Genomic DNA, 23,375 nt, shown 5'->3' on the forward strand with positions numbered 1-23,375 from the left:
CCAGCCTAAGCTCTAGTCACATGCATCTACTTAAGAGATTGCCAAACAATTCATGTTGCTCATGCCTTTCAGTTCTGCACATGCTGTTTTCTCAGTGTGCTGTTTGCCCTAGAAGACTCTCCTCACTGGAGCTTTGCTGACTTGCATGGGTGCCCCTCTGTCAATGTGCTTATTGTATTACTGCAGTCATTTATTTGCTTTAATAAAAGTCTTATACTAGAGGTTCCTGAACTTGAGGGCACAAGTGGATGGGCTGTCCATGAATTAGCAGCAATAAATTTTAGAATACCTTGAAATTGATGGCAGAATTTCATGTGTTTGTACATATTTTTGGAAAATTCAGTTCAGCTAAGTCAATTTTTTTTAACTAAGAATGTGCATTGGAAATACCTGTGGGGCTTCCTAAATGTATACTTGTTTTGGGCTTTTTTCCTGATACCTGCTGAGTTATAGGCTGAAATTAGGGTCCAGGGGAACTCCGTGTTTGCCCAATGGTTAACGACTCCATGACTTCACTGCTGAAGGCCCAAGTTCTATTCCTGGTTGGGGATCTAAGATCCCACCAGCTATGCAGTGTGGCCATTAAATAAATAGTAGTTTTCATGAAATTAGGCCCAGAAATATATACTTTCAAAAAGCTTCCTAAATGATTCTGTAGAACAAGACCTCCATCTGGCCTGGCATATAGTGAATACTCAGTAAATGTATAAAGAAAAGATGAGGGAGAAACTTGGTTTTCAGGCCATGACCTGAAATAAATTTGCTGTGTGAAACTTGAGTGCAAATGGGAAAATTACTAATTTCCTCTATTACATAAATGGAAATGAAAACAACTCAGTTGTGTCCAACTCTTTGCAGCCTCATGTCCTAGCCCACCAGGCTCCTCCATCCATGGAATTTTCCATCCATGAATTCTGGAGTGGGTTGCCATTTTGGATGTCAGGGGATCTTCCCAACCCAGGGATGAAACGTGCATCTCTTGTGTTTCCTGCATTGGCAGATGGATTCTTCACCACTAGCACCAACTGGAAAGCCCTTACATAAATGAAGTCACAGCATCTTTTTTCCACCCTTGAATATAATTGGAGGAGTAACAAGGTGTGGGTTATTTTTTTCAAAAGTGGAAGAAAACTCTGGAGAGCTAGTTACATGAATGAAAGAAAAATTTAAAAATTAGGTATAAAACAAGTCAAATATATATAATCCAATTTTGGGTCCCCTGACTGCTTATGGTTGTATATGACCCAGTGATTTGATTCCAGAAATTTAGGCTTGAATGTGTTTGAATGTCAAGATACCACTACTATTAGACCTGATTTCATAAACTTTAATACATGGCTTGTGATAAGGAAAATGGGAAGATTGACATGTTGTCAAAAGTACATGCCATATTATTGTAACTGTTTGCAATTTAAGAAAGAGAACAGAATTTTAATTTTCTGGAATGCCCTGCCTCGTGCTTCCCTCTGTGTTTAAGGCTTTAAAAAATGTTTAACTTAGAACTACATTCATATCTCAGAGATACTGCAGATTTGGTTTCAGACCACCTTAATATAGCAAGTCACACAAATTTTTTGTTTTTCTAATGTACATGAAAGTTATGTTTACACTATACTACATGTAGTCCATTAAGTGTACCATAACATTATGTCAAAAAAATGTACATGCCTTAACTTGAAAATTCTTTATTGCTGGTAATTCCCTGGTGGTCTAGTGATTAGGACTTTGTGCTTCCACTGCATCGGGCGTGGGTTCCATACCCAGATGGGGAACATAAGATTTTGCAAGTTGTGCAATTTGGTCAAAAAAATAAAATAAAAATACTTTAGTGCTAAAAAAATGCTAACCATCATTGGAGCCTTCGACAAGTCATAATCTCTTAGCTGGTGGAAGTTCTTGTCTCAACGTTGATGGCTACTAACTGATCAGGGAGGTGGATCCTGAAGGTTGGAGTGGCTGTGACGATTTCCTAAATAAGACAGCAGTGAAATTTGCCACACTGATTCACACTTCCCTTCACAGTTTCTCTGGCATGCAGTGCTGTTTCATAGCACTTTACCCACAGCTGAACTTCTTTCAAAATTGGTGTCAGTCCTCTCAAATCCTGCCACTTCTTTATCAACTAAGTTTGTGCAATATTCTGAATTATTTTGTGTCATTTCAACAGTTTCCACAGCATCTTCACCAAGAGTTGATTCCATCTCAAGGACCTGCTTTCTTTGCTCATCCAGAAAAAGCAGCCCCTCATCTGTTAGTTTTATTGTGAAATTGTAGCAGTCCAGTCACATCTTCCAGCTCCACTTCTAATTCCAGTCCTTTTGCTGTTTCCACCGCATCTGTAGTTACTTCCTCTACTGAAGTCTTGAACCCCTCAAAATTGTCCATTAGGGTTGGAATCAACTCCTCCAAAATCCTGTTATTGTTGATATTTTGACTTCCCATGAATCAAGAATGTTTTGTAATGGTGTCTAGAATGGTGAATCTGTTCTAGAAGGTTTTCAGTTTACTCTGCTGTGTAGCCTTCCAAAATATATTTTTTTAAGTAATTATACTTAAAAGTCAAAATTGCTTCATGATCCGTAGACGATTGCAGAATGGTTGTTGTGTTAGGCATGAAGACAACATGAATCTCATCGTATATCTCCATCAGAGCTCTTGGGTGACCAGGTGCATTGTGGATGAGCAGTAATATTTTGAAAGAAGTCTTTTTTTTTTTTTTTTTAACCTGAGCAGTCAGTCTCAACAGTGGGCTTATAAACTTCAGTAAACCATGTTGTACACAGATGTGCTTTCATCCAGGCTTTTTTGTTCCACTTAGAGAGCACAGGTGGAGTTGATTTAGCATAGTTCTTAAGGGCCCTAGGATTTGGGGAATGGTAAATGAGCATTGTCTTCAGCTTAAAGTCATCAAACACGTTAGCCCCTAACAAGACAGCCAAACCGTCCTTTGAAATTTTGAAGATAAGGTTTGACTTCTCTCCTAGCTATGAAAGTCCTAGTTGGCATCTTCTTGCAACAGAAGGCTGTTTCATCTCCATAGAAAACTCTATCATTTAGTATAGCCACCTTCATTAATTAGCTAGATCCTTCTGGATAACCTGCTGTAGTTCTGCAACAGCACTTACTGCTTCGACTTGCACTTCTGTGTCAGAGAGATGACTTTTTCCCTTCAGTTCAGTTCAGTTCAGTCGCCCAGTCGTGTCCAACTCTTTGCGACCATGAATTAACCTCTGCTAGCTTCAAACTTTTCTTCTGGATGTTTTACCTCTCAGCATTTAAAGAATTAAAAAGAGTTAGGACCCTGCTCTGGAATACGTTTTGGCCTAAAGGAATATTGTGGCTAGTTTGAACTTCTATCCAGGTCACTAAAACGTTTTCATATCAGCAATGAGGCTGTTTCACTTTACCATTCATGTGTTCACTGCAATGACACTTTTTATTTCCTTCAAGAACTTTTCTTTTGTATTCACAGCTTAATTGACTGGTGCACATGGCCTGGCTTTTAGTCTTCTTACTTTTTGACATGCCCTCCTTACTATGGTTTATCATTTCTAGCTTTTGATTTAAGGGGAGAGACTTGTGACTCTTCCTTTCACTTGAACACTTAGAGGCCATGGTAGGGTTGTTCATTAACCAATTTCAATATTGTTGTGCCTTAGGGAATAGGGAGAGAGATGGGACTTGCTGGTCAGTGGAGCGGTCAGAGCACACACATTTATCAGTTAAGTTTATCACCTTATATGGACACATTGTGTTGCTCAAAAACAATTATAGTAGTAGCATCAAAGAGCTCTAATCACAGAACGTTGTAACAAATATGGAGAGGTATGAAATATTGTGAGAACTACCAAAATATGACACAGACACGAAGTTAACAAAATGCTGGACAAATGGTGCCAATGGACTTCCTTGATGCAAGGTTCCCACAGACTTTGAATTTGTTTAAAAAAAAAATCTGTGAAGTGCAATAAATTGAGGTATGCCTTTATGTCCTCTGCTGTACTTGTAAGCCTCTTTTATGCAGCATAGAGCTGTTCTATTTTTATGTGTGCTAAGGAAAAGATTAGGCTCTTTTGCTTTTTGTATTTTCTGTTTATTATTTTTATTTTTTGTCTAGGTATTTAAGAGATTATGGCATCTGAAACCCACAATGTTAAAAAACGCAACTTTTGCAATAATACTGAGGATCATTCCATTGATCTTCCTAGAAAAAGGATCTCTAATTTCACTAATAAGAACATGAAGGAGGTAAGTCCATGGTTTCTAGAATTAAGACAGTATCTCAGTCTGTTTAGATAGCCACAGCATTATACCAGAGACTGGATGGCTCATAAACAACAGAAATTTATTTCTCACTGTTTTAGGGCCTGAGAAGTCCAAGATCATGGCCATAGCAGAGTTGGTATCCAATAAGTGTCTACTTGCTGATTCATAGATAGCTGTCATCTACCTCCTCACATGGTGGAAGGAGAGAGAGCAAATTCTCTACTCTCTTTTATAAGGACACAAATCCTGTTCATGGGGTTTTACCCTCATGAGCTAATCACCTCCTGAAAGCCCTCCCTCTTAATACCATCACTCTGGGGAGGGGGTGATTTAGGGTTTGAACATAGGAATTTCAGGGAAACACAGTCATTCAGTTTGATACAGTTTAAACAGTTAAGTCTATGGGTAGTTCTGAGTAAATGGGAGGGTGATAGTTTTGCTTAATCTGCCAAAATTAGGTAGAATTAATAAAAAATTGAAATCTGTTTATATTCCAAAATCTAAAAACTTTTTGGCCACTATATTGTTTCGATATGATACAATTTAAATATTTTAATTTTATAGGAATCACAGAAGTGCTTTTTGTTCACCATTGCAAGGCTCGTTAGCAATGATATAATTTCTTAAAACCATATTAAAACTCAACCCATTTATTTAGCACCCTGCATATCTAATATATGACTAGTAGCATGGAAACTAGTCAAACAGATATGTTGCATTGTCAAAAATACATACAGTGTTGTTGTAACTAATAATTGAAAGTACAGCATCAGTACAGTAAATAACTTTATTTGAAAAGTTTAACTTGAATTTCAGACTTGTTGACATCAATCACAAAGTTTATATAGCTTGGTTAAATAACTTAAATATGCTACTTGTGTTTTTCAGGTTAAGAAATCTCCAAAACAGTTGGCTACTTACATAACTAGGTAAGAACTTCTTTGAAATTTGTGGGAAACAGCAAATATTGAAAGCTGGATAAGAGTGAAAATAGAAAAAAATACTGTGTTTTAGTATGATAATTTATTGTCAAGCAACTCCTTTGTGCCAAACACTGCGCTAAACATATCAGTATAAGATAGATGGGTACCATTGCCCTAAACAAGTGATGAGTTAAAAAAAAAAAAAAAGATTTTGGCTTTCTTTAGGGTTATACACCCAGAAGGTGGTAAAAATGGCATTTACTTTCAGGTCTGCTGAACTCCAAAGGCACTTTCCATTAAACCACTGGTTCTCAAAGTATGATCTGGGACCCTGGAGGTCCCTAAAGCCCTTTCAAGGAGTTTATGACATCAAAACTATCTTCATAACAATGCATGTGTTAAGTCGCTTCAGTCATGTCCCTATGACTCTTTGTGACCCTATGGAGTATCGCTTGCCAGGCTCCTCTGTCCATGGGATTCTCCAGGCAAGAGTACTGGAGTGGGTTGCTATTTCCTCCTCCAGGGAAAAATACTAAGACATTATTAACCTTCATTTTCAGTCTGTTCCAGGTGTACAGTAGAGTTTTCCAGAGGCTACATAATACAAGATATTGAATGCAGAAACAGATATGAGGATCCAGCTGTTTTCTGTTAAACCAGATATTAGAGATCTTACACAAATCCAAAACAGTGCCATTCTTCTCACTGTATTTTTTGTTTTAGAAAATAAAGGATTTTTTAAAATATTCTATATAATATGTAATGAGCTTATCTTTTTTTAATTAACAAATTTTATGTTTTAATTTCTGATTCATCAAATATCAGTAGATATTGCTCACAAAAAATTTTTTTGAGACCTCAGTAATTTGAGTGCAAAGCATCCTGAGGCCAAAACATTTGAGAGCCACTCTACTAAACCATGAGATGTGCTCTCTATTGTTTTATCTTATTCAAACAAATTAAATATATTTCGGTTTAATCAAAATAAGTGTTCTCTTTTATATTAAAGTATATGTTCAGACTTGCATGATTCAAACTTGCATAATTACTGTGTCACCTTGTTAGAAAAAGATTAGGTGAAAAGAAATTGTTTTAATTGTCATACTTTGTGAATGCCTTGTAACATTACATTTTAAAAGCATCTAGTTATTATGATGCTTCCTTTTCTTTTGGTACAAAGTATCATCCTTTTAATTGCTTTCCAGATAGTTTGTAATTTCCCTTTTATTTTTCTCTTCAATCTAAGACTTAAGATTTTTAAAAATTATTCTGCTTCTAATTTTAGTAGATAGTGATCACAGAATGTGGCCTACTAAGTCTGTCTCTTAAAAACTTTTAAAGCTTTTCATATGATTCTTTATCATTTAAGAAAATCAATTCTTTTTACAGAACAGTTGGACAAGCTGTGAAAAGCCCAGATAAACTACGTAAGGTGATCTATAGAAGAAAGAAAGTTCATCATCCTATTCAAAATCCTTGTTACAGAAAAAAGCAGTCCCCTAAAAGTGGGGGCTGTGTCATGGCAAATAAAGAAAATGAACTGGCTTGTGCAGGCCACCTCCCTGAAAAATTACGGCATGATAGCCAAACATATTTGATTAACACCAGTGATTCTGGTTCTTCACAGACAGAAAGCCCATCATCAAAATATAGTGGCTTTTTTTCTGAGGTAAGTCATTTATATAAACAACTTTTTTTTTTAATTATTGACTTTTTCCTTCCTATAGTCTACTAGTAAAATAATTCACTGTTTATTGAATTCAGACTATTTGAGAGATTTTAACTCCCTGCAACAGTTTTCTAGATTAACCAAATTTGAATCTGTTGTTTATTCTGTTTTTCTAAGTTAGGGATATCTGAGATGGAATGAAATGATTGACAAGCTGCTATAAATTTCCAGAATGGCAAGTTAGCCAGTAGAGATTTAAAGAAAGGGAAGAGATCAGAAATCTTGCATAAAAAGTGGACCACGGAGCCAGTTATCCAGGCATATTTTGCAGGGCTGTCAAAATTGCCACTGGAAACTTTGTTTAGGCAAACCTGCTTAGTTTTGCTGCTCTTCTGGCTCAGGCAAAGTTAGTTGTTTGAACAGGCTTCTGGGACTTGTTCTGGGTAATAGAAACATTCGGAAACTGGGCTGTGGTGACAGTTGCACAACTCCATACATGCATTTATTTAAAATCTTTGAATTACTTACTTTCAATGTGTGAGTTTTATGGTGTGTAAATTATAACTCAGGAAAACAAATTTTAAAAAATGATCATTTGAAAGAATGATTTGATGAAAAATTTATAAACACATAAGTTTAAAATAATTATTACATTTATTGTATATGTTGTAGAAAATAAACCTAAAGGAAACAATTATCCATAAACTCAACATCTGTAGATAGCAGTGTTAAATTTTTGATGTATCTTTTCATATTATACATATTGTTTGATAACTTGGTTTTTATGTTTAATAAATTTTAATGTTTTTCCATGTAATTAGATAACATTTGTACAGTTTTCCATTCCAGTTTTGCTGAGATATAATTGACATACAGCATATGGTATACACTTAATTATTTGAGATAAATATGTCATGAAATGATCACTACATTAAGTTTAGCAAACATTTATCATGTATAGATAGAAAATTTTAGAAATGGAAAAAGAATTTTTTTCCTTGTGATGAGATCTCTTGGGATTTGCTCTCTTAACAGCTTTTATATATAACACACAGTAGTGTTCATTGTAGTTACCAAATTATACATTACATTGCTAGTACTTGCAGCTAGAAGTTTGTACCTTTGACTGTCTTCATGAAGTTCCCCCTCAACCACTCATGCATGCCTCTGGTAATCAGAAATCTGATCTTTTTTTTTTTTTTTAATTTTATTTTATTTTTAAACTTTACAATATTGTTTTATTTTATTTTATTTTATTATTTTTTTTTTATTTTTAAACTTTACGTAATTGTATTAGTTTTGCCAAATACCAAAATGAATCCGCCACAGGTATACATGTGTTCCCCATCCTGAACCCTCCTCCCTTCTCAGAAATCTGATCTTTTTCTGTGAGTTTATTTGTTTATGAGTTCAGTTCAGTTTCTCAGTCGTGTCCAACTCTTTGTGACCCCATGGACCGCAAAGGAGAGAAAAGGACCCCAGGGAGACCCCAGGCCTCTCTGTCCATCACCAACTCCCGGAGTTCACGCAAACTCATGTCCATTGAGTCGGTGATGCTATCCAGCCATCTCATCCTCTGTTGTCCCCTTCTCCTCCTGCCCCCAGTCCCTTCCAGCATCAGGGTCTTTTCCAATGAGTCAACTCTTGGCATGAGGTGGCCAAAGTATTGGAGTTTCAGCCTCAGCATCAGTCCTTCCAATGAACACCCAGGACTGGTCTCCTTTAGGATGGACTGGTTGGATCTCCTTGCAGTCTAGGGACTCTCGAGAGTCTTCTCCAACACCACAGTTCAAAAGCATCAATTCTTCGGCACATGACTACTGGAAAAACCATAACCTTGACTAGATGGACCTTTGTTGACAAAGTAATGTCTCTGCCTTTTAATATGCTGTCTAGGTTGGTCATAACTTTCCTTCCAAGGAGTAAGCGTCTTTTAATTTCATGGCCACAGTCACCATCTGCAGTGATTTTGGAGCCCCAAAAAATAAAGTCTGACATTGTTTCCACTGTTTCCCCATCTATTTGTCTTGAAGTAATGGAACCGGATGACATGATCTTAGTTTTCTGAATATTGAGCTTTAAGCCAACTTTTTCACTCTCCACTTTCACTTTCATCAAGAGGCTCTTTAGTTCTTCACTTTTTGCCATAAGGGTGGTATCATCTGCATATCTGAGGTTATTGATATTTCTCCTGGCAGTCTTGATTCCAGCTTGTGCTTCATCCAGCCCAGCATTTCTCATGATGTACTCTGCATATAAGTTAAATAAGCAGGGTGACAATATACAGCCTTGACATACTCCTTTTTCCTATTTGGAACCAGTCTGTTGTTCCGTGTCCAGTTCTAACTGTTGCTTCCTGACCTGCGTACAGATTTCTCAAGAGACAGGTCAGGTAGTCTGGTATTCCCATCTCTTTCAGAAATGGGAATTTATTAGTTTATGCATTTGTTTTTATATATAATAGACATACAACACTCTGTTAGTTCCTGATATGTAATGTAGTGGTTTGATATTGCTGTATATGTTGAAATGATTACCACAATAAGTCTAGTTATCATCTGTCACCATACAAAGATATTACTGACTGAGCCACCAAGGAAGCCCAATTAATGGATACATAACATTATAATGCATGAATGTACCTTAATTTCTTAAACTATGATTTGGTAAACTTAGTATTGTTTCTCTCGAAGAACATTTTTTGTGGCATACAAGCAAAAAAACTTTATATTAAAATCATCATAAGTATGTAGATGAATAAAAATGAGCATCATATGTAGGATAATAATTACAAGTAAATAATGTGAAAGAACAGTAAAAAAATGTTACTAAACCATAATAAAATGATAACAAAAAAGGATTCCATTTGTCAGTGAAAATGTTCTTGTACAAATAAGATCCTGGAGTAATAGAAAGTTAGTAATGTTAGGAGAGGTGAAGTTAGTGTCTATAGTATCTGTGAGAAAAGAGCGAGCAAGGAGAATTTGACTTAGCAGTGAATTTTCATGAGCCCTGGAGAAATAGGTGGTACCTAAACCTTAGTGTTAAAATTGAGGATCACTGTCATACTGATTTATTCACAAATATTTATTTGATGGCTCCCTGCTGTGCAGTGTATTTTGAGGCTCTGAGAAACAGATTGGTGGGTGAAAAACAGACACTGCCCCTTCTTTCCTGTAGTTATAGAAGTGATGAAACCAACACAGATTAGAAAATCAAAGAAACTACATACCCTGAAGAAAAAGAACATGTATAACTATATGATCCAGAAATATGGCCTAGATTGAGACCTGCATTGGATCCTCAATTGAACTGAGGCAGTAAACATTCTCAGTGAAAATGCCTTTAAAAAATAAAAGCTTCAGTTGTACATTTGTATTAGTGCCACATTTTTTTTTAGTGTGGCATATTTAAAGGCCCCCCTTTTACTTAGCTCCCATTTTGACTACTCTCCACAAACCTTCATTAAGCCTGTGCTTAACTGATAGGTATGTTAATTGTTCTTTTGTTGTTTCAGACTTTTTTTCCTGATTGGCTAGTGCCTTCTCTGAAAACCTAAATTTAAAAGTGATGCTATATTATTTTGTCAAAGTTCAAATATACACAACCTTTTCATCCAACAGTTGCACTCCTAGGTATATACCCAAGAGAATTGAAAAGTCCACACAGATATTTATCAGATACTCATAACACTTTTTAATAGCCCCAAGTGGAAACCATCCAATTATTCATCACCTGACTATGGATAAATAATCTCACAGGCCATATAATAGAATATTATTTGATCATTAAAAAGGAGTAAAATCCCAACATATGCTACACTCTATATAAATCTTGAAAACATCTGTATGAAAGAAGCCACACATTAAAGAAGGTCATATATTATATGATTCAGTTTATGTGAATCATCCACATTAGGTACAGCTTAGTTGGTAAAGAATCTGCTTGCAATGCAGGAGACCCCGGGTTGATTCCTGGGTTGGGAAGATCTGCTGGAGAAGGGTTAGGCTACCCACTCCACTATTCTTGGGCTTCCCTGCTGGCTCAGCTGGTAAAGAATCCATCTGGAATGTGGGAGACCTGGGTTCAATCCCTGGGTTAGGAAGATCCCCTGGAGAAGGGAAAGGCTGCCCATTCCAGTATTCTGGCCTAGAGAATTCTATGGACTGTATAGTCCATGGGGTTGCAAGGAGTCAGACACGACTGAGTGACTTTCATAGAGACAGAAAATAGACTTAATAGCTGTGAATAGCTGGAGAGGGGAGAATGGAGTTCAGGGTTTCTTTTGCAAGTGACGAGAAGGTTCTAAAATTCATTATGGTGGTGTTTGCACAACTCTGAATGTACTAAAAATTACTGAATTGTGCATTTTAAATGGGTAAATTTATGTTATATGAATTGTATCTTAATCTGTTATTGAAAAAAATTGGATCTAGCTATTCCAGCTCTAAAATTAATCCTCTGGAAGCTTTTATACAAGTGTACATATTTACACACATAAGGTGTTCATTGATGCACAGTTTTAGTAGGGAAATACCAGAATCAGTTGAAAATTGTGGTTCATAAAGACTGGCCAATATGTAATTGTTTCTTAAAAATGAGACTGATTTATATGTTGCTTTTTTCCTTCAAAAAGTGTTTTTATTTCACATTGTGATACATACTACATCTGAAGTTTGTTTTTTTATGTTAGGAAGTAGTGTCAACATTCATTGTTTTCCAAATGGATATTCAATTTATCTGATCTATTAAAAGTTTTTTTTAATTATATTTATGTGATATTTGTCATAAATTGTTAGTTGTATATACATTTGTCTGTATCTGAAGTTTCTTTAACATGCAATTATTTGTCTGTCTTCTTGTCAGTGTCACACTGTTTCAATTGCTATGGTTTTGTAATATATTTTGATGATGTTGTTTAGTAACTAAGTCATGTCTGATTCATTTGCAACCCCGTGGACTGTAGCCCACTAGGCTCCTCTGTCCATGCAATTTTCCAGGCAAGAATAGTGAAGTGGGTTGCCATTTCCTTCTCTAGTGATCTATGTTTTGATTTTGAAAAATCTTACATATTATTTAAGTGAAAAAACAAAGTTTTCAAAAATATAGATATTAGAATATTTTAATTTTTTACCTGCCTAATTTGTCTTTGTCTAGAAAGTGGTTTGAAAGATACTTACCAGTATGTTAACAGTGATTACTTCTCAGGAGTTAAATAAATATTTTTGTGGATAAGTAGAAAATACTTATTTTATAAAGTTTTGTGCTACTTGAACTTTTTGCAATAGAAATGTGTTCAGTTTAGTTCAGTTCAGTCGCTCAGTCATGTCCGACTCTTTGCGACCCCACGGATCGCAGCACGCCAGGCCTCCCTGTCCATCACCAACTCCCGGAGTTCACGCAAACTCATGTCCATCGAGTCAGTGATGCCATCCAGCCATCTCATCCTCTGTCGTCCCCTTCTCTTCCTGCCCCCAGCCCCTTCCAGCATCAGGGTCTTTTCCAATGAGTCAACTCTTGGCATGAGGTGGCCAAAGTATTGGAGTTTCAGCCTCAGCATCAGTCCTTCCAGTGAACACCCAGGACTGGTCTCCTTTAGGATGGACTGGTTGGATCTCCTTGCAGTCCAAGGGACTCTCAAGAGTCTTCTCCAACACCACAGTTCAAAAGCATCAGTTCTTCAGCACTCAGCTTTCTTCACAGTCCAACTCTCACATTCATACATGACCACTGGAAAAACCATAGCCTTGACTAGACAGACCTTTGTTGGCAAAGTAATGTCTCTGCTTTTGAATATGCTATCTAGGTTGGTCATAACTTTCCTTCCAAGGAGTAAGAGTTTTAATTTCATGGCTGCAGTCACCATCTGCAGTGATTTTGGAGCCCAAAAAAATAGTTTTGATACTGTTTCCCCATCTATTTCCCATGAAGTGATGGGACCGGATGCCATGATCTTAGTTTTCTGAATGTTGAGTTTTAAGCCAACTTTTTCACTCTCCTCTTCCACTTTCATCAAGAGGCTTTTTAGTTCCTCTTCACTTCTGCCATAAGGGTGGTGTCATCTGCATATCTGAGGTTATCGATATTTCTCCCGGGAATCTTGATTCCGGCTTGTGCTTCTTCCAGCCCAGCGTTTCTCATGATGTACTCTGCATATAAGTTAAATAAGCAGGATGGCAATATACAGCCTTGACGTACTCCTTTTCTTATTTGGAACCAGTCTGTTGTTCCATGTCCAGTTCTAACTGTTGCTTCCTGACCTGCATATAAGTTTCTGAAGAGGCAGGTCAGGTAGCCTGGTATTCCCATCTCTTTCAGAATTTTCCACAGTTTATTCTGATCCACACAGTCAAAGGCTTTGGCATAGTCAATAAAGCAGAAATAGATGTTTTTCTAGAACTCTCTTGCTTTTTTGATGATCCAGGAATGTGTTACCTTAATTATATAGAAAAAAATGAATGAATTTAAATCTTGTCATAAAACTGAATTTTTGTGGTTCCCTATTCATCCTATTTAGTTGATAATGACTAGCCTGTATGGTTACCTTTTCCTTTAATTCACATTATAAATTAAATCCTAGGTTTGTAGGTGAGTAAAAATAATTTATTCTTTGAATTATTGAGATTTAAAAGGAAATAGTAACAAATAAAAAAGAGTATTGATACAGGTCCTACATTGTTTCAAATCATATGTTTACTATGTTCGCTGCAATATTTATTTTTGTGGGCTAGTAAAAGGAATCGCCTTTGCTTAATTTTAAAATACATTTACCAGAATGATTTAATTGAAAAAGATGATTTTATGTCATACCTCAATGTGCTTTTTAACAAATTAGATTACTGCCTTTCAGGTTTCTCAGGACCATGAAACAATGGCACAGGTTTTGTTCAGCAGGAACTTGAGATTGAATGTAGCTTTAACTTTCTGGAGAAAGAGAAGTATTAGTGAACTTGTAGCATATTTAGTAAGGTAAGTGTGACCCTTAATGGTTTTGTTCAGTAAAAGTAATTTCCAGTGTATTATCTCTTCTTTTTTATGTTATATTGGTTAAAATTAAACTTCCTATGTTTAGCTTCATAGTGACAATATGTTTTAAATTATACTTATCTACAGTCTAAGTAACCAAAATACAGAAAACCATTTGTTTTATCATATTGAACATACATTTTACCTTCTCTGACTAAGATTCTTATCTATAAAACTAAAAGATACCATTATGCAAAAACCAACCTTTTAAAAAATTTCCTTTCAGTAAAAATTTTAACTATTACCTTCTCACTGTATTAGTTTTCACAAATGTTACCTTGGTGAGGCCTTCCTTGACCACCTTATTTAAATATGTATATTTTTTCACTCTCTGTCCCTCTTTTCCATTTTATTTTTCCCCACAGTACTTCTCACAGTCAGCATGCTTTATGTACTTCATTTGTTTATTGTGTGTTGCTGCCCTCTCCACCCCTCCTCCCATACTTACACATGCATTGAAATACAAGCCCTGTCTCTCTGATAACTGCTGTATCCCTAACACTTGACTCATCATAGACACTCAGATCATTTGTTGAGGATTAAATTTCTTAAAAGCAGTGTGATGGTTATAATATGAAAGGAAATAAAGAAATCAGCTGTCTAAGCAGTTTTGTTCCCACAGGATAGAGGACCTTGGAGTTGTGGTGGATTGCCTTCCTGTGCTCACCAATAGGTAAGAAGACTATTTTTTAGAAAAAAAGGAAGTTTAAAGAAGAACAGAGTACAACCTGTTCATATTTTATAACTTAGTATTTATTTATTTTAGTTTACAGGAGGAAAAACAGTATATCTCACTTGGCTGCTGTGTAGATTTGTTGCCTCTAGTAAAGTCACTACTTAAAAGCAGATTTGAAGAGTAAGTGCTAATCTGAATTTCAACTCATTTTTCTCTTTCAACATCCTTGATTTTGTGCCTTACAAGTACATAATGGTAGATTGAGCTCCCTGAGACATACATGGTTTCTGTTTTAAGAATATAGACTGACTATAAAGAACAATTAGAAAACTATCTATAAACATGTTACATAAAATACAGTTTGGTGAAAGTAGTGAAAATTTAATTTTTAAAGGTATATCTGTGTGTTTTTTAATTGGTGTGTATGTATTTTTTGAGGTCGGTAGAGTATCTTTTCTAAAGGCTTCTTGGATGAAAACACTTGAATTTTGTAACAAAATGTCATTTCAGATATATAATAGTTGGTTTAAACTGGCTTCAAGCAGTCATAAAAAGGTGGTGGTCAGAACTATCATCCAAAACAGAAATTGTGAATGATGGGTGAGTATACCTTTAAAGATAAACTCATGTTACTAAAGACTTTTTTCTCAGGACATTTTATTTTATGATTATCAGTTTTTCATTTGCTAAGTTGTGTACAACTCTTTGCAACCCCATGGACTGTAGCACTCCAGGCTTCCCTGGTCTTCACTGTATCCCAGAGTTTGCTCAAACACATGTCAGTGATGCCATCCAACCATCTCATCCTCTGTCACCCCCTTCTCCTGCCTTCAGTCTTTCCCAGCATCAGGGTCTTTTCCAGTGAGTTGGTCCTTCACATCAGGTGGCCAGAGTATTAGAGCTTCAGCTTAAGCATCAGTCCTTCCAGTGAATATTCAATGTTGATTTCCTTTGGGATTGACTGGTTTGATCTCCTTGCTCTCCAAGGGACTCTCAAGAGTCTTTTCCAGCACCACAGTTCGAAAGCATCAATTCTTTGGCGCTCAGCCTTCTTTATGGTACACCTCTCACCCCGTACACAACTATTGGAAAAACCATAGCTTTGACCGTATGGACCTTTGTTAGCAAAGTGATGTCTCTGTTTTTTAATATACTGTCTAGGTTTGTCATTGCTTGTCTTCCAAGGAGTGAGTATCTTTTAATTTCTTGGGCTGCAGTCACAATCCTCAATGATTCTGGAGCCCAAGAAAATAAACTCTACCACTATTTGCATTTTTTCTCCATCTATTTGCCATGAAGTATTGGGACCAGATGCCATGATCTTAGTTTTTTGAATGTTGAATTTTAAGCCAGCTTTTTCACTCTCCTCTTTGACTTTCATCAAGAGGCTTTTTAGTTTCTCTTTGCTTTCTGCCATTAGAATGGTATCATCTGTGTATCTTCTGGCAATCTTAATTCCAGAAGCCTGTGATTCATGCAGCCTGGCATTTTGCATGATGTGCTCTGCATAGAAGTTAAATAAGCAGGGTGACAGTATACAGCCTTGACATACTCCTTTTCCAGTTTTGAACCAGTCTGTTTTTCCATGTCTGGTTCAAAATGCTGCTTCTTGACCTGCATACAGCTTTCTAAGAAGGGAAGTAAGGTGGTCTGGTATTCTCATCTCTTAAAGAATTGTCCGCAGTTTGTTGTAATCCATACAATCAAAGGCTTTAGCATAGTCAGTGAAGCAGACTGTCAGTATATAATACTTATTCTCTTCATTTTCAGAGAAATAATTAATTGGGATACTATTCATATTTGGAATGTTACATGTGAAAGTTGAATTCCAGAGCCCAGTAACCCCCTGTGTCTATTGTTCTGGCAGAACCATACCCTTTTGGAAGGCAAAAGCACAGACTTACATCCGTTATATATATTTTGGGAGGCAAAAGCACAGACTTAAATCCATTATAAAGGAGTGAGAGAAACAAAACCTTTATATCCATTATAAAGGAGTGAGAGAAAAAGAGATGACCTTTGGTGGAGTAAAATTGAGACCCAGGAATGGAGTCATCCTGGGGGCGTCCCATGGCTCTCTGGACCAGATAGCCAAAGGACATTAACATAAGAATCCAGTGTGGATGATTACAGTTCTAAAAACTGAATTATAATCATAGTTTGAGTATTGCCTTGATGTGAAAGTATGTGGGTGTTCTACCAAAGGAGCCAGATTATCATGAAACTACAGAATATATATATATCCCAACAGTTTCCTATCAGTCCATAATTTGCTTTCTAGGCTCTCAGGATTTCCCCACTTCATACCCAAGAACTGGATGTCCAAATGTCCCAAATACCTCATTGTTTTCTTACTTGCTTTAACACCTGAGTAACCTTTAATTTCCATGATTGACATGTACTAGTTTAAAGAGTTGCTTGACTTCAAATGGTATAATTTTATCCTGAAGAAGACTTGAAAATTTTAAAGCTGTTTTCATTAAGTGTATTAGCTACCAAAGTCTATAACTTATTATATTTGTTTTTTTTTTTCTTTTTTTCTCCTAGAAATATTCAGATTTTAAAACAGCAATTAAGTGGGTTGTGGGAACAGGAAAACCATCTTACTTTGGTTCCAGGATATACTGGTAATATAGCCAAGGTAATCTATATTTAAGCTTAACTAAAAATTTGGAATAATGTAATAGTATTATGCAATCATAAATGAACTCATTCGAATGTCCAGTTAAATACTACTCTGCTGCTGCTGCTTCTAAGTCACTTCAGTCGTGTCCAACTCTGTGACCCCATAGACATCAGCCCACCAGGCTCTCCTGCCCCTGGGATTCTCCAGGCAAGAACACTGGAGTGGGTTGCCATTTCCTTCTCCAATGCATGAAAGTGAAAAGTGAAAGTGAAGTCGCTCAGTCGTGTCTGACTCTTAGTGACCCCATGGACTGCAGCCCACCAGGCTCCTCCATCCATGGGATTTTCCAGGCAGGAGTACTGGAGTGGGGTGCCATTGCCTTCTCCAAAATACTACTCTAATAAGATCTAAAGTCAGTTTCATATTTATAAACACTTAAGGTGCTCTGGATATGAATATGACTTTGGCAAGGAACACAAGAATTAGTCATTGAATGTGTTTCATATACAGCCATAAATATGTGCTAGTAGGTATTTAATGACCTTGCTCCAATTACAGAAAAATATTTGGAAAAAAGTTAAGAACCCAGGTTAGGAAGGCATCTGAAATGGCAGTGATATTCAGGAAGCAAGGGGTGAGGAACGTAGTCAAATAGTTTGGGAGTATTTTTAACTTGGCTTTTGCTAATGCCATACTTTTAGGGGAAAGTTAAGTTGTTCAAATCACAGTATGAATTTGACATCATTCTTTATTGATTTACTTGATCTTAAAGGAAAAAGTATATTACTATTTTGTATTTTAATATTTAAACTCCAGAAAACATTGGTAGTTAAAATATAATTGCAAAGTAAATCATTGTTAAAAAATATTTCCACCCTTTTATTGGGCATACTGCTATCATATAAATGGGCATTAAGCCAGAAATATAAAAACTTCCTCTGGTTTAAAAACTATCATATTCTTAAAAAAAGAATTTATGTCTTGGACTGACTTATAAAATTTTCCTTGAAATACCTTCATGAAAGGAAGGATAATCTTGTATCAAGCAATTATGTTCTACCAATGTGTATAATTTTACTCTGTAGAATTCTTAATGATGAAAATTTAATGAACAGAATCAATTTCCTAAAGTTTTTAAATTATTATTTTATTTGTTGTTCTTTGGTTAAAAGGAGGGAAAATGAAGTAAAAGTTGATAGAAAATAGAATACATGATATATCATGTTATTCTGAAAGTACCTTGTATTCTTAGTAGTAGAACTGAAAGATTATTTCTTTAGAAATTTGCAAGGTACTATTTCTGTTATTACAAACAATATTGAGTGATTAAAAGTTCTGTGAAGTTCCTTAAGCTATGGTAAAGCCTCCCTAACAACATTAAACCTTCACTGTAATTTTTTGAGGGTAGAAATCAGAATGGCCATCATCAAGCTGGCCTGGCATTTATATAGCACTGAAGGAACTGCTGTGAATGATGTAATGATCTTGCTTAGTTATAAAGGCAGAGTTGTTTGATAACAGAAACTAGAACATTGCCTAAGCACTTTGCAAAGACTTCCTGAGCACATGCTGTGTGCTACCAAAATGCAGATAAAATGTTGAGTAGGGCAGATCTTTTGCACTCAAAGGGTCATGAAGGCAAAACAAGTGACAAAAAGGGAGAAGAAAATGGGGTGTGTATATGTGTATTTACAGTACTGGCTAATGAAATGCTTCTGTTTTATTCTCTAAGGATGTAGATGCTTATTTATTACAGTTGCATTGAAAGACTTCGTCTACAGCATTTGGCTATTCAAAACATCCTTGGACGATATGATTTCCCCAGAAATATCTCATCTGAGAACTGTGAACTATGGAAGAAATCAAAACCATTTTTTCCTTTAAAGAGAAACGTATGTTGAAACCACTAATGAAATGCTACCGATCTACTTCACATTGAAGTGGAAAAAGATCCAAAAGGAGCAGCTTCAGCTCCAATGAGGTGAAAGTGCACTACGAAGATTGTTCACCTTTGCTGTGTTTGGGATTTATATGGTTATTTGGTAACATTGTTTAAGAACTACTGGGTCTTAATGCAATCCTGCATAAGAATATAATTTATACTATGTGAAAAATAAGACAGGACTTATTACTAGGAATCACAGAGACCAATCATCATTACTTTTTTTTAAGATTGTGTTTTATAAGAAAACACTTAAATGTGTGCAGCTACTATTTTCTTATGTTGAAAAGACTTTGAAAGTTTAAACCATTATAGCAAATAATCAGTACTAAAAGTTTTTTGTTCGCACTGAGATACTGTGTATGCAAAATGCCTTAATTATTAATAAGCCAATGTGTATGATACCAATATCTGTTTAAGAAAATTAAAAGTAAACATGCTTCTGGCATGATAAAATCATGGAATTAAATCAGGGGTTTCCATTCATGTAGAATGTTGTTAAAACTTATTCTACACCATTCTTAAAACTTGAGAATATTTTTAGTATCTCTGATTTTTCTTTTTTTTTTTTTTTGCCAGAATCATGTCATGTATGTATGTATGTGTTACTCCTATATATAAGAAAAAGGCGAATCTGTATTTGTATGAATGCTTAACTGGAAATGTCTATGGAATTGACTAATTTATATTCACTTTTTATTGTATATAGATTTCTGATATTTTCAGTTCTGTATCATTTAAGTTTTCTTCATTTGAGTAAATTGACTAAATATTTCTATTTTTTGCTTTTTTAAGTTCTGATTTTATATGAATTATACTTTTTTTCACTACATATGTTTAAAGAATTACATACAATGCTTTAGAAATGTTTACACTTAGTGCTGACCTTGTATTTTAAATTCCAACACTTTACTACCTCCTCCAAAGGTTGGTATGAAATACCAGCAGACTGTATGAGGTCTCTCTTTTATTTTAATACCATTTTTAGTATCAAAGAACCCACTTCTGGAATGTCTTAAGAACTGCATACATTACCTTGAAAGTAATTGGGGTTTAAATACCACTGTTGGTGGTTCGGTTCACATATCGTCTCATCTTTAATCAGCCTGAGAGGCATCTGAACAAAGACTTTTAGTAATTGAATTTCTGTGCAGTAATCCTTTTAAACACTTGAATGTAAATCTTTAGCATTTACCCAATTAGCCACTACTAATGTGAATCTGAAACACGCATCTTCTTGCTTTAAATGTTTTTTCACTGAGTTCTTTTTTGTGTAGCTATATTTTATATAGCTATGTATTCTTCACAGTGAACATCAGTTGTAGTAACTGATTATTCTCTGAAGGTTTTAGATTAGAATAATTTCAGGTTACTGCATTTCTGAGTTTTGAGAGTTGAGTTATTTAAGAAGTCATTTTTCAGGGGGTGGAAATTTGAATTGTAAACCTACATCATCTCTGTGAAACCTTAAGATGATGAAATATAACCTTTCTTTGTTCCCGTTCCTTTAGTTTTCACACTCTCATCTAACAGTTTCAACCAGTTAATACAGTTGGTACATGGTGCTAATGAGGCTAAAGATGGATTTCAGTCCTTTTAAGTGTTTGTTAATTTTACACACATACACAGAACTATTCATGGCTACAGATTGCACCTTAAGCATCCATCTCACAAATTCAACTCGAGGTCACAAGGAAGATGGTGTGTACAGCATAACACAAACCCTTCAATGGAAAGATAATTCAAATAATTGGCACATGGGAAACTATAGACTTTTAATCTAATATTTAAAATAATGTAATGTCTAAAATTCTATGTCACTAGTTTTCTCTGTTTACGATCAATGGCTAAACAGTGTCTTCTGAAAACCAAACTTGAATTAATCAAACTTTCAGTAAAAATTAGGTACAAATAACAAATCAAACAGTAAGAAAAGGGTATTATCTTGTTCACATGTTGGTACAAATACAAATGAAACATAGTAAGAAAAAGTATTTCCCTGTTTTGCTGAGTTTGAGTTTCTTAAAAGATAGTAGATAATACTTCATTTTTACATATTCAGAGCTATATAAGGCAGCAGTCTTTAGCTTATAAATATCATTCAGTGGCCCACACTCCCAATTTCTGTTCTTGGCCTTTGCAGTTTACCTTAGTACCTACCTCTCTCAGTTACTGGGTTATGATTAGTGTTAGGTGATTTTAAGACTCTTGGATAAAAGATAAGTACATATTGTTGAACCCTTACTTTGCTATCGAGTCCTTCTCATGCTGTTTAATCAGAACAGTGTTGATCTCCAGAAAGAGCCAAAGAAAGTATTTACAAAGTATTTTGGCTGTTGTATTGACCTAGATTAAAACAATTGCTGTCTGTCATCACTCGCTTGTTGCTGTGCTGCTAAGCAATATAACTGAAGACTACCCAAGGTCTCTATGCCTTTCTATCTCTTCTACCTTACTCAGTTTTTTTAAGATGGTAGAGGGTTATAATCAAGTAATTTGCTTCTCCTAGAGATAAAGTAAATGATGTTATAATGAGTGTTCAGAGAAAAGAAGTTAGGAAGCAAGCATTATGCAATGGTTTTAAAAACATCCTTTGGCAGTAATTTCAAAGGTAATTGGCATACATTATTTACATGAATCTTGAGGTACAAGAATTTGGAAATAAATATCTGTACCCACTTTGAATCATTAATATCAGCACTGAATTTTAAGGGCCCCTGAGGAATTAAATCCTAATGCCCCTAAACATACTTGGTATATGTCTTGTCCTAACCTTAAAAATGGTTGTGTGGCTTCAAAGCTATATATTTGGACTTTGAAATAATTTTCTCAAACTTAGACCATTTCTATATTTGACAAGTTGTTGATATAATTAATATCAATGGAATCTAATTTGAGTAATGATTATTAGCTGTTAAATGCTGATAATAGAAATTATATTTAAATGTTTATTTAGTTACTTAAGGAGTTTGATAAAACAAAATTTTAGTTAACATTTTGGTAGTCATTCCCAGTTATTTTTTTCTTCCTATTTAAGAACAAAATGGTAACGTCAGTTGGCTTTTTTGATTTAAAGAAAAAAAAATAGAATCACAAACAGTTGACTTAACTGGAGTGATCTATTTGGATGCACTACTTATCTTTCAACACAGACTTTTATTTTCTAAATTATTTCAGATGAAAATAGTATTGCTGGACATTTTGGTAGGTATTGACTTCTGTGTTATTCTTTCGCCCTTAATTCTTAATTCTTCTCGCTATGGAAATTGTCATAGAACTTTGTGACACACTATTCCCCCTCCTTTTTAAATTCTGTAACAGGCATACAGAATAAAAAGTTCATCCTTAAACACTCTATGGTTCTGATGTGTAATATGGCTTGATTGATTCAGTAATAGCACCAAGGATAACAATAAGAATAAATACTGCATATCATATATTCAGTATACTGAGTGCATTTTCCAAAACTCTACTTACTATAATATTTAAAATTATGGTAGTCATCATAATTTTCTCTCAGATCATTGACTTGATAGTAAATGCTAAAATCAAAGTTTACTAAAAATTAAGTACAAGTACAGATGAAACTGTGGATAGCACAGTATTTTCTTTTATAGACTCTACTCATAAAACGTGAAAAGACATTGTTACTAAGTATCAGTAGTTCTGTGAAAGGGCAGCGCCACAGCTGCCAGTATTTTCTATAGCAATGCTTATTGTATATTCTTTGATATGAAGAGTTACTAGTCTCTGAACTATAAGTTTTCTGTTGGGAGATACTCTGAGTCTAGATAAGCAGTCAGCCGCCAAACATGCTTGAACTACTGTTCAAGTTCTGTGCTGTACAGTATTCTGTATTTTCATTCAGATTTAAACCAGGATTTCATTTTTTCAATATCCTAGACCTGGTCAAGACCATTGTGACACTATGGATTTACACAGAAGCTAAGAAGAGTTGATCCAGATATTTTCTAGAGTAAGAGTTGTTGTGGGAGTCATGAAATACACCAAATTTCTAGAGTTACTTGCTTCTAGAATTATTGTATTGCACTTAGCAAGCAAACTTGCAACTTGGGGCCTGGATGGGAATTAGTCTTCACTTTCCAAAAATCAGAAGCAGAGTTTGTGTCCATTTACTTTTCTACTTTCATTTGAGAAAGAAAGTAAAGGGGGAAGAGAGAAAAATTGCAAAAAACTTCATTAGACCTTTGTGTAAGTTATTTGAAGAGGTGAAAGAGGACCCACCT

At 35.3% G+C, this 23,375-nt stretch overlaps 1 protein-coding gene across 7 annotated transcripts in view; it reads left to right on the plus strand.

The window, feature by feature from the left end:
* KATNBL1 (katanin regulatory subunit B1 like 1) overlaps window positions 1-23,375 on the plus strand; it is a 59,714-nt gene that overhangs the window by 30,388 nt on the left and 5,951 nt on the right. The window contains exons 2-10 of one of the 7 annotated variants that reach the window (XM_055537250.1): window positions 4,118-4,248; window positions 5,155-5,195; window positions 6,579-6,858; window positions 13,694-13,827; window positions 14,507-14,557; window positions 14,651-14,740; window positions 15,071-15,160; window positions 17,108-17,201; window positions 18,919-22,478. In XM_055537250.1, coding sequence (XP_055393225.1) covers window positions 4,132-4,248; window positions 5,155-5,195; window positions 6,579-6,858; window positions 13,694-13,827; window positions 14,507-14,557; window positions 14,651-14,740; window positions 15,071-15,160; window positions 17,108-17,201; window positions 18,919-18,951 — 930 coding nt within the window. In that variant the 5' untranslated portion in view covers window positions 4,118-4,131 and the 3' untranslated portion in view covers window positions 18,952-22,478. Of the gene's footprint in view, window positions 1-4,117; window positions 4,249-5,154; window positions 5,196-6,578; window positions 6,859-13,693; window positions 13,828-14,506; window positions 14,558-14,650; window positions 14,741-15,070; window positions 15,161-17,107; window positions 17,202-18,918; window positions 22,479-23,375 lie in introns of those variants that run through there. The other 6 variants (XM_055537251.1, XM_055537247.1, XM_055537248.1 and 3 more) reach the window with 6 other exon arrangements.

The sequence above is a fragment of the Bubalus kerabau genome, chromosome 10 (genome assembly GCF_029407905.1).
Source record: "Bubalus kerabau isolate K-KA32 ecotype Philippines breed swamp buffalo chromosome 10, PCC_UOA_SB_1v2, whole genome shotgun sequence".
NCBI lineage: Eukaryota > Metazoa > Chordata > Mammalia > Artiodactyla > Bovidae > Bubalus > Bubalus kerabau.